This window comes from Phyllostomus hastatus, unplaced genomic scaffold (assembly GCF_019186645.2).
Source record: "Phyllostomus hastatus isolate PE091 unplaced genomic scaffold, TTU_PhHast_1.1 phas_scaffold_501, whole genome shotgun sequence".
Classification (NCBI taxonomy): Eukaryota; Metazoa; Chordata; class Mammalia; order Chiroptera; family Phyllostomidae; genus Phyllostomus; species Phyllostomus hastatus.
The window spans coordinates 17,124,349-17,140,302 of NW_025334033.1; the positions used below are offsets into that span (position 1 = coordinate 17,124,349).

General features: G+C 35.7%; 1 protein-coding gene across 1 annotated transcript in view; it reads left to right on the forward strand.

The window, feature by feature from the left end:
- Window positions 1-15,954, forward strand: part of AP4E1 (adaptor related protein complex 4 subunit epsilon 1) — a 57,765-nt gene that overhangs the window by 23,229 nt on the left and 18,582 nt on the right. The window contains exons 9-15 of the mRNA XM_045823220.1: window positions 1,234-1,356; window positions 1,453-1,562; window positions 4,111-4,250; window positions 5,373-5,485; window positions 5,597-5,715; window positions 10,093-10,395; window positions 12,246-12,360. Of these exons, the coding sequence (XP_045679176.1) occupies window positions 1,234-1,356; window positions 1,453-1,562; window positions 4,111-4,250; window positions 5,373-5,485; window positions 5,597-5,715; window positions 10,093-10,395; window positions 12,246-12,360 (1,023 nt within the window). The remainder of the gene's footprint in view (window positions 1-1,233; window positions 1,357-1,452; window positions 1,563-4,110; window positions 4,251-5,372; window positions 5,486-5,596; window positions 5,716-10,092; window positions 10,396-12,245; window positions 12,361-15,954) is intronic.

A 15,954-nucleotide genomic window follows, 5' to 3' on the forward strand; every position in this document is an offset into this window, starting at 1 on the left:
GAGACGTGGTCTTTGTTCTTGGCAGCTGCTCAGCCAATGCAGGTGGAGTAGAATGAGTCCATTTTGGGGGTGTTACCCCTTGTCTTCAGGGCTCTGGAAGCTTTGTCCCTTTGCTGGGCTCTGGGAGTCACTCAGACACCAGGACTGGCCATTCAGTTCCCTTCTTAATGAGTAATTTATATTTCTGACTTCTTTTCTCTCTCCTTTTATAGAAGGGTATATATAAAGTTTTTACACAGTGTTTATGTGTGCCTCAATTGATAGGCAGTTTAGTGTAAAACATAGCTGGTTGAATATTCAGGGTCTATCTTGTATACAAAGTGTCAGATTGTTATGTTTTAAGCTTTTGGAAATAGAGAAAGTGATTCTGAACACTTGATATGCTTCAACTTGTATTAGAACTGTTTTTAAGTCTGCTGATTCTGTCTCCCTCCTCATACCAGGATTGCATGGGACATGCAGGCTTAATGGTGCCCCAGTGATTCTCCTTTACCATGGCCAAGCTCCAGCTCCTTGACTCATGCTCTTTCAAAGAGTTTGGAAAACAGTTTCGGTGTCCACTTTGATCATCTGTCAGTTACCAGATCTTTGACTATATGAGAAAATCATACTGAACACTATCAAGATGTTCAGTAGATTGTTGTATATTCTTCGAGATTAATTTTAAAGAAGTAACGAAGGTTTTTGAGCAGTGGTTCTACTTTGAAATAAATGCTAGAGCATTTTGAAATGATTATATTAAAATAAGTCACACATACAGTTTTTGTATACAAGTGGTAGAAACAGCCTGAAAATAAAGCATTTTAAAGCATTCAAGAAGTGTTAGAAATATCTATTTATGTAGGAACAAGGAATATATTACTTATGTGTCCATTGGAATGTGAGCTTCTTGAGAGCAGGGTTTGGTCTGTTTTGTTCACTGCTGTATCCGTACTACTGGGACAATGCCTGGCACATAGGAGGTGTTCAGTAAATACTTTGGCATGAATGAATGTATCATTTTTATCTGTTACTATACATAATTGCCTTTAAATTATACTGTGGTAACATAATCCTAATAACTGTATAAGCCTGAAAACAGTCAAGTGTGAAAATTGTATCTTTGAAAATTTTTCATAAAAAGATTTTGATAAAAACCAGCCTTCCAATTTGTTTCGTTAAGAGTTCTACACAGATATGTTCTTTAGTGTGCCTTAACATGATCTCTGATATTTTTATGTTTTCTTTCTCTAGCTATTCTGTTTGAATGTGTACATACAGTCTATTCCATTTATCCCAAATCAGAATTACTTGAGAAGGCTGCCAAGTGCATTGGAAAATTTGTCCTATCACCTAAAATAAATCTCAAATACTTAGGTAAGATGATTGGTTCTTTTGCTGGAAATTACAGAGAGCTTTTGAAATTTGTTTGCTCTTTCAAGTCACTTTGTATAACGTGATCTTTGTTTTCAGGACTGAAGGCTCTTACCTATGTTATCCAGCAGGATCCCACTCTGGCGCTTCAGCACCAGATGACAATAATTGAATGTTTAGACCATTCTGATCCCATTATTAAAAGAGAGGTAAACTGATATTTTGTATTGTGTATGTGAAGTGTTGTACTTTTTAACCTTTGTGTTGCTATTAATAGAGAGATTAAAGTGGTAGGCAATGTGTATGAGAGCGTGTGTGCGCACATGTGTATTTTAACTCTTTTTTAAAAAATATTTTATTTATTTATTTTAGTCAGAGGGTAAGGGAAGGAGAAAGAGAGGGAGAGAAACATTAATGTGTGGTTGCCTCCACACATTAATGCCCCCAAACTGGGGACCTGACCTGGCCTCCAACCTAGGCATGTGCCCTGACTGGGAATAGAACTGGCAACCCTTTGGTTTGTAGGCTGGCACTCAGTCTACTGAACCATACCAGCCAGGGCTATATTTTAACTTTTGAGAGCATTTTATTCTTTCTACTGCAGTTTAAGGAACTTTTCTAAAAAATTCTTGTGTCATTATCCACAGGAATGATTTTAAATTATGAGTTGGAGGATAGGCCCAATTACTATCTTTTTGATCCAAGAATTTTATCAGTAGGAGGTCTGGATTCTATTCCCAGTTTTTTCTTAGTACTATTTTAAGGTGTATTATATAATGATTAATAATTTTTCATTATGTTCTGAAACATCTGTGAAATGGGCTAATGCATTCCCTATTACATATGTAGGAATGTTGAAAGAATTAATGAAAACATTCCTAAAATGATTTTAACTTTTTGAAAGGAAAGATGTATAATTCATTTAAAAATTTTCTAGCTTTTTCCTTTTGTAAAATTGCTTGGTTTTCTATATAAGCATTATCTGTTAATTCTCATATAGAGAAATCACTCTATACCTTAATTTAAAATGCTATATAGGAATTAGTTAAGAAGAGTGATAGTTTTATTTGATTTTAAAAGTAATAAAGTTAAAAAGACCTACTAAATGTTTAAATTATTTAATGAATTAACTATTTATTGAGAGAATACGGTATTGCATTAAATGATTGTAATTTTTAAAAGATTATGAATTTTGAATTTTAAAAGATACTATTTGTGAAACAAAACTATTTTTGATAAATTGCCATCTGCATGTGTGTGTGTGTGTACATGCACACACATTTTTTGCATTCATGTTTTCAGTCTTCAGAAATTGTTGTCTTCCTTGAATGAATCTGGGAACTTTACAGATGTACTAATTTCTATGTGTAGGCATTGTAGAAAAATGAGAAGGTACCAAGGGACAATAACATGATTATACAGCTCTTCAATTTCAAACAGATACAGAGCATTCATTTGCTTTGTGTGGGTGACTACTAAATTGGACGTGGTTGACTTAGGTGCAGTTATCTTGTTGTTATATTGAATTATTGGGCTCTCATTTAAAAATCAGAGTCAAAAGGAAAACAGGCAACTATTAAAATGATCTATTCTGATATGTTTGGCCTAGTACCTGCAATGAGAAAAGTTGTTTGAATTCTTTGTGGAAGGTACTAAGTATCAGTGGTGTCTCAAGAAGTCACTGCAATAGTCTCCTCAGTGCCATTGTCACTTCTAACTTCTGTTGGTTGGCAAGAACTTTGGTCCTTGGGTATGGACTGACTTGTTGCTTGGGGCTGGGATTTCCTTTTACCAGGTTTTATTACCTTTCTTTCATATAGGGAGAAAGAAGGCAAGAAGGAGTTAATGGCAAAGACCTCTCTATTCATGCAATTCCTAGTACCATACTTCATTCAGTCCTAGAAATGCTAAATTTCATGGTGTTAGAGTAGGAAATAAATTTGGTGTAGATTATCTAAAAATATGTAACATAATTTAGAGTCTACAGGGAGCATGTCTGAAACAGCTTCTTAAATTGAAAGCTGTTGATGGGGGAACCTTTGTATTTATAGACTTTAAATAGAGTTAAGGATTAACTGAAACAGCTTTTAAAAAAAATCTTTCAAAATCTGTTATAACTTTATACTTGAAGTCCTGGCCGTGAGGATTGAAAAATTAGAAAGGACCTGAAGAATATTTTGAACAAGCTTTGACAAGTAGGATATATGGAAATTCTCTTGCTGCTAATATTACTGATCTTAAAACACCAGTAAAGGATCTTTTCTCAGTATTGTCCTTGGTCTCATGTTGATTTCTGAGAGCTATGATGTTTTTAGAACCTTAATGTAGGGCCTTAGAAAGCCAGCCAAATGGGAGCTTACTTTGGTACTGGTGTTCCTTCATCTTACTTGAGGCAGCAAGAGGTATGTTCCTCAGCACTGAGAAAGTAGCTATAAAACAATTCTTAGATACCTAAGATTCTTGCTATGCTTTGAAGCACTTGAGCCACCAACCTTTGTGCATTTCATTCATCAGAGGCCCTTTGCCCTTAGCTGACCAACCCATTCACATGCTGTTTGCTGTTGCTTGGGTAGTATTTATTTCTAACAAAGTTACCTTTAAGTTCTGTGCATTTCTTTAGCACCTATTAACTGGCCTGCTCAGGAGATCTACATAAAAGTGAAAGAATCAACTGTGTTATAAATATATATGTTGCAGTATTTATTGGTATTATCATGCATAATTTTATAATACTCTATATTTTTCTTTTTTAAACAGACTCTGGAACTTCTTTACAGAATTACTAATGCACAGAATGTAATAGTGATTGTACAGAAAATGCTTGAATATTTACATCAGAGCAAAGAAGAGTATATTATCATCAATTTGGTTGGCAAAATAGCTGAGCTGGCTGAGAAATATCCTTTGTTTGAACCATAATCATAAAATACCTTTAGTTACACAGTAATTTAAAAATGACTGACATAGATGTGTTCACGTGCAAATTGAGTTCAGAGGTCTAGCAATAACTTCCATTCCTGATGTATAAGCCTCTCTTGTCAAAATCAGGAATTTGTGTAGCCTTCCTAGGGGATGGCTTTTTTCTTGGCTCTCATCATTCAGTTGGTCAGTATTGTGAGCAAGAAAATACGGGAACTGCTGCCTGATTTCTCTGTCATTCCCTCCTTGTCTTTGATTTCTTACTCAGATTCTTTTCCGAGTGAAAGTTCTTGCTGCTGTTTTTTTTTGTGGGGGGCAGAATCAGAATGTTAAAATTTATTCTTTACAGGGGTTGGCAAAAGTAGGTTTACATTGTATGGAAAATAGTACAAGAATAAGCTCTGCGTTTTGTGTACCTGGTTTTGCTTTATATTAGACTTTATATTTGCTTTATATGTACCTGTATTATTTATATTGGAAATTGTCACAAAGTATGTAGTTGGGAACTCTATGCATGTGTTACTTTTCTTCACATTAGTTTTTTAAAATTCAGAGGAACTTCCATAGGTCACAAGGATATTCCATTCTTTTAAGATGTCTGTTGTTAAAGCTAAGAATGAATGAGTACTGTTAATCAGATTATGTTGGAAATTGCTTTAGTTCTAGCCAGTGCTGTAGCTCTGGCCAGCATGACAAAGTATTAGAACTGAAGAGGAACAAATTAGTTGGAGTTTAAACAACTTATTGTCCCAGTAGACATAGCACATTTAGTCTCTCTGAAGTGAGTGTCATTTTTCATTATTTGTCTGTATTTCACTGGAGCATTTCTTTAAAATATTTTACATTTGTTTATTGGATGCCTGTTTGTACAAGGCAGAGTGCTAGATAAAGCAACATGAACTGTTTTAAATTTATTAAATAAGATTTACTGAGCACCTATTTTACATAAAACTGGAGTACAGAACAATTTATTAGCAGGAGTTAAAGGTAAAAATGCCAAACTAGGATGAATTGGGGCTTATTTTTAAAAGGTTGATGCAGAAAGGATAATTTTAATTAGTGGCATTTGGAAGTGTACTTTTTCTTAACACTGTGGACACATATGCTCCTGATAATGCGTGGTTTATTCAGACAATGAATGCTGTGTTTTCAGTGGGAGGAGATGTAATGCATCCTGATATTCCCAATAACTTCCTGAGACTGCTAGCGGAAGGTGAGTAAACTATTGCATTTTATAAAGTAAAGATTTTAAAATTAAATGTTTTATTACAGAGTCCTTAGAGAATGTAGAAGAAATTAAAATGATGTGTCAACTTTTTTGTAGGTTTTGATGATGAAGCAGAAGATCAGCAATTAAGACTTTATGCAGTTCAGTCTTATCTCACTTTACTAGATGAGGAAAATGTGTTCTATCCACAGAGATTTCTTCAAGTTATGAGTTGGGTGAGCAAAGTACATTTAGTCATAAATGTTTATAACATTCTTTTTTATAAAACCAAATACAGTATATTTCCTTCAGAAATCATTCATTTCTGCTTGGCTAACTCCTTCAGCTGTCAATTTTTTCCCCAGTGACACAGCCTTCTATCACTTAGCTGTTTACTTGTCTGTTCACTCTCCCTGGCACCTCACTTGTCTAGACTTTTAAATATGCGTATTCGTTGTGTTTCCTTTGTGAATCTATATTTGAATGTGTGAATACTCATGTATTTGTGATTTACTAGTTAACAATTGCTGCAAAATGTTATCACAGACTTAATGCTTAAAACAACATAAATGTATTATCTCTCTGAGCCAGGAGTATAGGCATGTCTTAGCTGGGTTCTCTGGGTAGGGCCTCTTAGGGTTGCAGCCAGGTTTTTGGCTGGGGCTGTTGTCTTATCTGAAGCTTGACTGGTGAAGGATCTACTTCCGAGCTCAGAAATCAGTTTCTTTGGCTCTAAAACTGCAGGTTTGAGGTTCATATTGTCAAGGCTCCTTGAACTTCTTCATATTGTCAAAGCGCCTTTAATTTCTTGTTATGTGGGCCTTCCAACATGGCTGTTTGCTTCATCCAAGCCAGCAAGGGAGATCATGTGTTTGTAAGATGAAAGTCAAAATATTATGTACAGGTAATGTAATCACATGTAATCACATACATCCCATCACCTTTGTGTATTCTTTCTTGTGTATATGGGTGAGCCCTTCTTTATGGGGGAGATTTGGAGAAATGCAACTGCTGGATGATAGGATATGCACATTTTAATATTTCAAGTTTTGCCCAAACTTAGCATGTTAACTTAAATTTTACCCAGACTTTTATTTAAGAATAAATTTTAATTTTCTTATCTATGGGACAGTTGAAAGACTAGTATAACAAGTACCCCTGTACTTTTCTTCTAGATTCCCAGGTATTATTTTTGATCACCTTTGCCTTAATGTGTCAACACCTATATGTAGGTCTACTGTTATATACAGTTTGTTTTGCTAAGCGGTTCAGAATTGAGTTGCAGACATCATGACACTTTACCCCCCCAAAATTCAGCATGAATGTCATAAGAATGACATTGTTCTACGTAGTGATAAAACTAGTATTATATCTAAGAAGTATAACATTAATTTATTAATATCACATAGCATGCAGTTCATATTCAGATTTATTTAGTTGTCCAAAAAATATATCTTATGGCTGTTTTTCTACCCCTCTGATCCTAGATCCAGTCAGGATTTACAAATTGTATTTAGTTATGTCTTTTTAAAATGTTATAATGAGCCTCAGGGTTTGTTTTTTTTGTTTTGTTTTCATAACATTGATTTTTTTGGATCAATACTGTTGACTTATAGAATGTCCAGCATTTCTCAATGTGTCTGATTATTTGTGGTTCAAGTAAACATTGTTAGCTAGACTAGTACATCAGCAATATTATGTACTTCCCAGTACATCATATTAGGATGCATATAATTTCAGTTCCTCCAATTATTAGTGATTGGAAGTTTCTTTTTGGTCAAGATGTTGACCTTCAGATTCATCCATTTAAAGGTATGTTTTCTCCTTAGTAATTTATAACCTATCTGTAAAGTGATTCTGGGAAGCTGTGTGAATGTTTCTTCCTCAACTCTGTTTTAGCATTGATAATCCTTACCTAAATTGGTTATTGTATTTGGTGGCCTTTTTTTCCTCCATGAATGTGACATATCATTCCATATATTTGGAGTGTTTCTATTTATTTCTATAGCACACGAATCCTCTACATGTTTTGTTAGATTTATACCTAAGTACTTTATTTTCTTTAGAGCACATTTCTTTAATGTGTATATATATATATATATTTTAAAGATTTTATTTATTTATTTTTAGAGAGAGGGGAAGGGAGGGAGAGAGGGAGAGAAACATCAGTGCCTCTCTTGTGTCCCCTGCTGGGAACCTGTCTGAAATCCAGGCATGTGCCCTGACTGGGAATCGAATGGGTGACCCTTTGGTTTGCAGGCTGGCGCTCAATCTATTGAGCCATACCAGCCAGGGTATATTTTTAATATTGTCTTCTATATGTTTGTTGCTACTAGTATGTACAAATGTAACAGATTTTTATATTTTGGTCTTGTACCTGCAATCTTGCTGAAGTCACTTACTAATCTAGGATGGTTTTTGTAGATTTCTTCAAACCTTGTCAAGAATTTTTGCATCTCTGTTCAGGAGGGATGTAGGTCTGCAGTTTTCCTATTTTTCTACTCTACATGCTTGGTTTGGTATCAAGGGAATACTGGCTTCATAAAATGAGTTGAAGGTGTTCTTTCCTCTTCTGTTTTCTGGAAAGATTGTATAGAAGAGAGTTGTTTCATTTTTAAGTGTTTGGAAAATATCCTGTTATCTTTCCTGTTACTGATTTCTAGGTTGATTCTATTATTAGAGGAAATACTGTATGACTTCATTTCCTTTTAAATTGTTGAGGGTTGGCTCTGGCTGGTGTGCATCAGTGTATTCAGTGCCAGCTTGTGAACTGAAAGGTTGCCGGTTTGATGCCCAGTTAGAGCACATGCCTGAGTTGCAGGCCAGGTTCCCAGTTGGAGGCATGTGAGAGGCAACCAATTGATGTATCTCACACATTGATGCTCCTCTCCCTCTCCTCCTTCCTCCCTTCCCCTCTCTCTAAAAAGTAAATAAATAAAATATTTTAAAAAATAGTTGAGGTTTGTTTTACGATCTATGATATGGTCTGTGGGTTCTTAAAAAGAATGGGTGTTCTGCTGTTGTCGGATGGTGTGTTCTGTAAATGTTGATTAAATTCTTTTGGAGATGGCGTTGATACAAGGGTGTTGAGATTAACCATGTGACCTCCACTGACACTGTGAAGGGGTGGCCTTGTTGCTGAGCAGTGGTGAAAGTCATGACTCTCCACAGGCTTCCCCTGACAGCACCCTAGCAGGGAGGGGAAGGAACACCTCTTTACTCCAGGTGGAGGTGAAGTGCAGGCTTTCTGTGTGGTCTTCATGGACATTGCAGAAGAGTGGGCCTCTACAGCTGGCTGGGGGGTGAAAGTCGTGAACCTCCACTCGGCCTTCTTTGTCACCATCCTTGTGGGGGACTTGTGGTTCCTGTGGCAGGCTGGTAGGGTCGAAGTCTTGGCTCTCCACTCTGCCTTTGGGCTTGGGTAGGGCTGCAGTTTCTTCTATGTGGTGCTTGACTGGAGTGGAAGGGTTGTTGTCTGAAAGTCTTCTGTCTTCTTGGCTCTTTAGCTAAAGGGACAGGCTTTTCCTGGGACTTTTTTGTTTGAGCCTATTGGTATTTCCAGGTTGTTGGCTCTCCAGTACCTAGTCTGGGGTATATGAGGCAACAGATGACTCACTGTTTCTTAGGTCCCAAGGTCCTTAGCAATATGCCTTATTTTCTTCGCATTTCAGATTCTTTTTATGTGTGTTTTATATATAACATCAAGGGTTTTTAGGTGTGTTTAGTGGGAAGAATAGGAGAAAAATGCTTCTGCCATCTTCTCACACATACAAATCCACTGATTTTTGAACTGGAATTAAGGTAACCTGCTCTTCTAGAGAGATAACCACTTTTATTAAACCACTCACAAATTATCTTCCTACTTGGGGAGTTGAACTTAATGAGTCCTGTTTCTTTTTTGTCTTCCTCTTGTTACTAGCTGTACGTTTTCCCTTGACTGTCGCCTCACCTCCTTTTTTTTTCTTGTTGCTGCCATTATTACACCAAAGATATGAAAATACTTCATAAATACAACTTAGGAAATGTCTCACACTCCATTAATTGTGGTTTACTATGATTTTTAGACCAGTAGGATTATATATCACCTGGATGTTAGATGTGAGAAAAAGGACATGTGACGTATCAGTGATAGACCAGTGTTCCTTGAAGTTCATGGATCACCTCCCTCTGAATCAGCTGATGCTTGTTCAAAACGTATAATGTAGATCATTGCTAAACATACTAAATCCGAATATCTGTGGTTAAAGCCCAGACATCTTATTTTAACGAAACACTTCAGATGACTCTTATGTGTATTAGCATATGAGAACCACTCATTTAAATGCTTACTGGAAAATAATCACAGACTATGAAAGTGCTTGTAAAAATCAACACCCAAAACTGGAAGTTCAGAAGACAGCTAACCTGTAAAGGTGTCTGTTTTACATATTGTTAATGATAAAGATGTGGAAAACATTTTTGTATTGGTTCCAATTCTTCATATAATTTTGAACCTACAGTGTACAATTGTATCTTTACTCACTTCAGCAGTAGCCACTTTGTTTAGATGTCCCAGTATAGTTTACTGTGTAACTTGATATTTGTATGTAAACATCTCTCTGTTTTACTCGTAGGTATTAGGGGAGTATTCCTACCTCTCAGATAAGGAAACACCAGAGGAAGTTATAACCAAGCTGTACAAGTTACTTATGAATGACTCCATTTCTTCAGAAACAAAAGCCTGGTTATTTGCTGCTGTGACCAAGTTGACGCCTCAAGCACATTCATCTAACATTGTTGAGAGATTAATCCAGGAATTTACTGTGTCTTTGGATACTTGCTTGAGACAGCATGCATTTGAATTAAAGCATTTGCACGAGAATGTGGAATTTATGAAGAGCTTGCTTCCAGTTAATAAAAGTTGTGAAGACATGGTGGTAAGACATCTGCATTCCATCTTTTTACAAATTGCATAATCTTTAAACAGAATATATCAAAATACTGTTTCTGTAGCACTTAAGATGAAGATTGGAATTTTTCTCACGTTAGTGTGAAAGAGAATTTGAGAACTTCAGTTTAGTAGTGATTCTAAATAGTCAGGAATTGAAATGTATCTTTTCTGGAGAACTTCAGTGAAGGAATTTATAGTCTTTGACGATCTCTTAATATATAATAAATCAGAATTTTTATCTCCTTTGAACTTCTCTGTCATTTTATTATATTACTCTCTTTCTTTGAGAATGTGAAATATAGTTCTCCATTTTATTTTGTCCATCTGTTGTCTGAATTCTTCACTACTTTGGAACCTGAACACCCACGTTTCTTTCTTCCACCCCTCTTAACCCAAAACACTCAGTTACTACTCACTCTTTAAATTTGTACCAGTTTCTCCATCTGATTGATATAAATCAGAAAACTTCCAAAAGGAAACCGGATTTGCCCCAATTTTTATGTGTTAGATGTCATGTAGTTGACAAAGAAGAGAGGGTAGGCAGTATTCCCACTAATTCTGAATCAGATTTCATGACTTGTATTATTTTGAATCTTGATTCATTAGTTCTTACCATAGCTCCTTAAAGACAGAGGCCTTGCCTTAACATTTGGTAGACATTTCAGAGATGTTCATTGAAATGATGAATAAATATGCTACATATAAAATTAAACTATGAAATAGCTACACTTCCCATTTTTGCAGAGAATCTTGTTGAAACTAAACCTTTCCAAATTCAGAGTGTGACATGCCACTTAAATGTTTGAGAGTTACCTGCTGTTCTAAATTATCTGGGCTGTTTGTGTACATTTGGCTAAATCAGGAGTGGCAAGTCTCTGGTGTCTGAGGTCATCACTACTATGTCCTCCTGTCTATATCTCATTTTTCTTTCTCCTTACTTTTTCTCTTCTCCTTTTCCCCTTACTGATTCCTCATTTCTTCTTTTCTTCATTTAAATCATTCTCTTGTACTTTTCTATTCCTGCTGAAATTAAGTAAATTAAGTAATTTTCCATAGATTTGTGAAAAAGCATTTTCAGGTAGAAAAGAATTGAATAGTTAAAGATACTGTGGGACGCCAAATAATAGCTTCCCAAGAGGTCCACATCTCAATCCCTGGAACCTGTATGTATGTTACCTTACATGGTAAAAGGTACTTTGTGGGTGTGATTAAGTTAAAGATTTTGTGATGGAGATTATCCTATATTATCCAAGTGGGCATGAGATAATTGGAAGGGTCCTTAGAAAAGTGAGACAAGAGTTCAGTGAAGAGAAGGCAAAGTAGCAGTAGAAGCAGAGATCAGAGTGATGTGGCCATAAGCCAAGCATTGCTCAGAAGCTGGAAAAGACAGGAACTTACTCTCCCCTTGAGCCTCCAGAAGGAACTAGTGTCGTCAGCACCTTGTTTATATCCCCCAGCGGCAGGAAATTAATGCAGGTTATAGCTCATAGTGTATGTATCTTCTCCTCTGGGAGGTTACAAGTCTCATGAAGGCAGGAACTGTGGCTTCCTTCATCTCAGTCACAGGACCTAATTTGGTGCCCCAATATATTGGATGCTCAAAACATATTCCTCAATGCAGTGAAATTAATAACTACAAATGACTTTGCTGAGTGATTTGATTATAGATGTTTCAGAAAACTAGAAAGTTAGGTAGCACTTTTGGAATTGAAGTTCTTTTTTTCACCTAAAAATTGTTTTTAGGGTATATATGAGCTGAAAGTAGTTACATGAATGTATAGTCTACTGTTTAGGTTAATTTTTTTAATTCCTAATTTTTTCTTTAATTTGATATAGGTAGATGCTTCCTTATCTTTTCTGGATGGTTTTGTGGCTGAAGAACTCAGTCAGGGGGCAGCACCTTACAAACCTCACCACCAACGGCAGGAGGAAAAGCTTTCTCAGGAGAAAGGTAATCTTTTAGAAATTTATAAGCTAGATTAAAAGGACATCTTGTTTTATGCATGTAAGTAAATAATTGAAGATATTTACGGTTATTTTCCCTTCTTAAATCTGTTTGTGACTTGTTTACCCTGACTAGGCGCCGTGATAGAGGGCTGACAGACATTAGTGTGCACATATCTGTGACACAGTTCCAGAAAAAACTCAGGTTGCTGTGGACTAGTGCGTTTTCATTTTCATTATAAGCAGTCTTGTGTATCTTAAGTGTGTTAGAACACTTCCTACAACAAAATATCTGATTGGTGAAGTTCGGGACAGCTAAGAAAAGAAACAATAAAACTACATTTAAGTAATGTAGGCTGTCAGGGAAAGGTTTCTGTCATGATTTTAAAGAAGAGAAAGTTACTGCAATATTTGGATGGTGGATGAGAAGTATGCCTATGAATAACAGGAGACTATTCAGTGTTATCTGTATAGGAGTTCAGAATGTTAATACTGAAAAATTTAATGCTGAAAGGTCTTTTTTGCTTCTAGTCATCATTTAATGATTTTGTTGAGTACTGAATAGTTTCCAGGCTCTGTGCTAGGCATATGAGTACAACTAAATGGCTGATCCTAAAATGAGACCAAGAAGTATAAACACTAATAGTAGATTTGATGTTATCTTTTTGTAGGAGTATTTGCTCTTTTAAAGTTATTGACATATTATTTATCACAGTGATACCAAATGGCCTAGAAAATTCAATTTTCTTTCGAAGGATAATCAGTTTCCTTCCCATTAACTCGTCATATTAATTAATGTTTTATTTTTCCATATGAACAACTATAAACCTCTTTCCCCCACTCTGTATTGATAAAATATGTGAGGGGAAAAATAAAGTTTTGAACTTTACAATTGCCCAACCTATGACTCTAGTGCACATAGAGGCCTTACGATATCCAGAGTGAAAATGCGGAGTTCCAGAGTGGGAGACATGGTCCAGCTTCTGTATTCCTTATTTTCAGTATGGCTGGGACCATCAGTTGTTATTACTGCTACTCAAGGGTGGGGTAGGGAAGGGGAGGTAGGACATGGAGCCTAATTCCCGGCACTGCCTGTCTCCTTTCTTAAAATAAGTTAAGTGGCTAAGTAAATATAATAGATAGTCCTGGAATTCCCCAGCTAATGTATTCCTTTGCCAAGTACTCTTTTCCCCATAGAACCATCATTATAAATGGGGTTAAGCTCTCAAATTAGTCTCCTCCCCTCTCTTCCCAAATCTATTTTTTGAAAGTTCTCTAAAGTAAAAATTTAAAATTTCATGAGCTTAGACTTTCTGTTACATCATGGAAAAAGAAAGGAGACAGGACATAACAAGTGCTTAATAAATACTAGAGGAATAAGTTATAAAATTACATATCTTACAGTTGGATGGCTATAAGACAGAAAATAAAGAGTTGGGGGAAAATAGGTATTTTTGACCTAAAAAGTTGTTAATTCTAGAATCCTTCAAGTATCAATCATTTCTGGTACTGATCTTACTTGATATTTTTATAAGGCATTTGCAGAGAGTAGTAGTTAATTGTCACTTTTATGAATGATACTTAGCTCTCTTGGGTAGAAAAATGCCAAGTTCATAAGAAACCAAGTTTATAATAAACTTCAGGCAACTATTGTAAGACACTAAGAATTGGCAAAAAACAGATGGGATGGTAGGGAACAAACTTTTATTACCAGTTTCCACCCAAGGAAAGCATTTAGGAATCATTGTGGATTATTCTGTTAAGACAGTATTCAAATATGTTGTATTTGAATATGTCGTAGTCCCAGTGTTAGATAAAACCAGAAATAGCAAGGGGAAATAGTAGTATGATCTCCTGTGTACAGAACTATGGCTTTTGGAAAACCAGATTAAGTTAAAATTGTTAGTCTCTCTCAAAAAAAATTAGCACCTGGGCATAACCAGAGAAGTAGTGCCAAATGATTGAGTGTAAAGGAACTGCAGTAAGATAAAGAAGGAGTGTTGAGATAGTAACTTTTGGGGGGTGATCTCTTTGTAGTGTATACCGATGTTAACTTATAACATTGTACCCCTGAAACTTACATAAAAAAACTCTAAAAGGAGTAAAAGTACAATCAAGGCCTCTAAAGTCATGAAGTATACAGATTAAATATTGAATTTCTTACTTAGCCTGGGATAGTTTGTATTTTATCTTTCACCTGGGTTACTTTCTATAACTTGTGATTCCCAAGGACTCTCACTGCCTTCAGCACATGCCTTCTCTTCTGCATGAATTGCCCTTTATTTCTAGTGAACACCTAAAAATCTTTGGCCCTTCTCATCATTCGTTTCTGTAAGGATCTTGGGAAATTTTCACTAAAGAATAAAAATAATGTGGTTTGAACTTAATTCTAAACCTTGAAACTTTCTAGGCTTTCCATAGATGACAGTCTTTAATTTTCTGACATAGGATCAGAATTTTATGTGACTATTCTCCAGATACTGTCCTCTCCCATGTCTAGTATTTTTCTCTGTTCTCTCAAACTCTCACCTCTAATTTTGAATTCTTTTTGTTCTTTACTTAAACTGCCATGCTTACTTACTCTTTGGCTTAAACTCTGTTTTGTGCACAGGAAACATTTTCTGAACTATTCACTTTTATGGGAAATGTTAATGCAGAGGCTGGATGACCCACTGTTGCAGAGGCTATTAAAAAGAGGCCAGTGTAGGATAGGAGGTTAAACTAGGTTACTGAAATGCTTAAAATGAAAGGAGATTTTAGGTGAAAAGGACCTTAGAAAGATTTGGACAGGTGGTTTCCAAATGTGATTGTGAGTTGTAATCACAAAGGGAGTTTTAAAATAATGATACAGTGTTTTGAGCCCCATTCCTACAACTTCTGTATCTAAATCTCTGAAAGCTTCTCCGTATGTACAAAAAGGTCCATGGGTAATCTGTGAAGTCAGCTTGATTCTGGCTATCAAACCAGCATTTGGAAACTGCTAACCTAGTCTGAACTCTTCAAAGAAATTAGGTCTAATTCATTCACCTAGTTAACACCTGACCTACATCAAGAACTCAGTTCTTCTGATTACTAATCAGCCCATTACTTTTTTCTATTACACATTGATTCCTCTTCTATATCATTCATTTAGCTCACACAGACTCCTATTTAGTGCTCTTCAGATTAGGTGCTGTTTCTTTGGAGGAGGCAGTATAATACAGTAGTTGAGAGTGAAGTTCTGGAACCAGAGTGTCTGATTTCTTTTCTGTATGTATTATTTCCTGTCCTTGTAATCTTGGGTAAGTTTGTGGCAAACTCTATACCAAAGTTTCTTCATTTGTAAAATGAGGATAATAGTTACCAGAAGTTCGTATTTGTATATTCTAAGGTACATTTTATGTTTTAAGAAGGGCCTTTATATTATAATCCAGACAAATCAAAAAGATATATATGCCAGTTAGGTTTAGGTTTATTTAGCTAAACATATTAGAAAACAAAAACCCACAGTGGGACCTTATGCAAAGCAGAAGGTTATTATTACTCTTTTCCATTAAAGATATTCTTAAGTATACAGCCTAGGATTGATGTGACTTCCTAAATATATAAGAGGAAGGGAGAA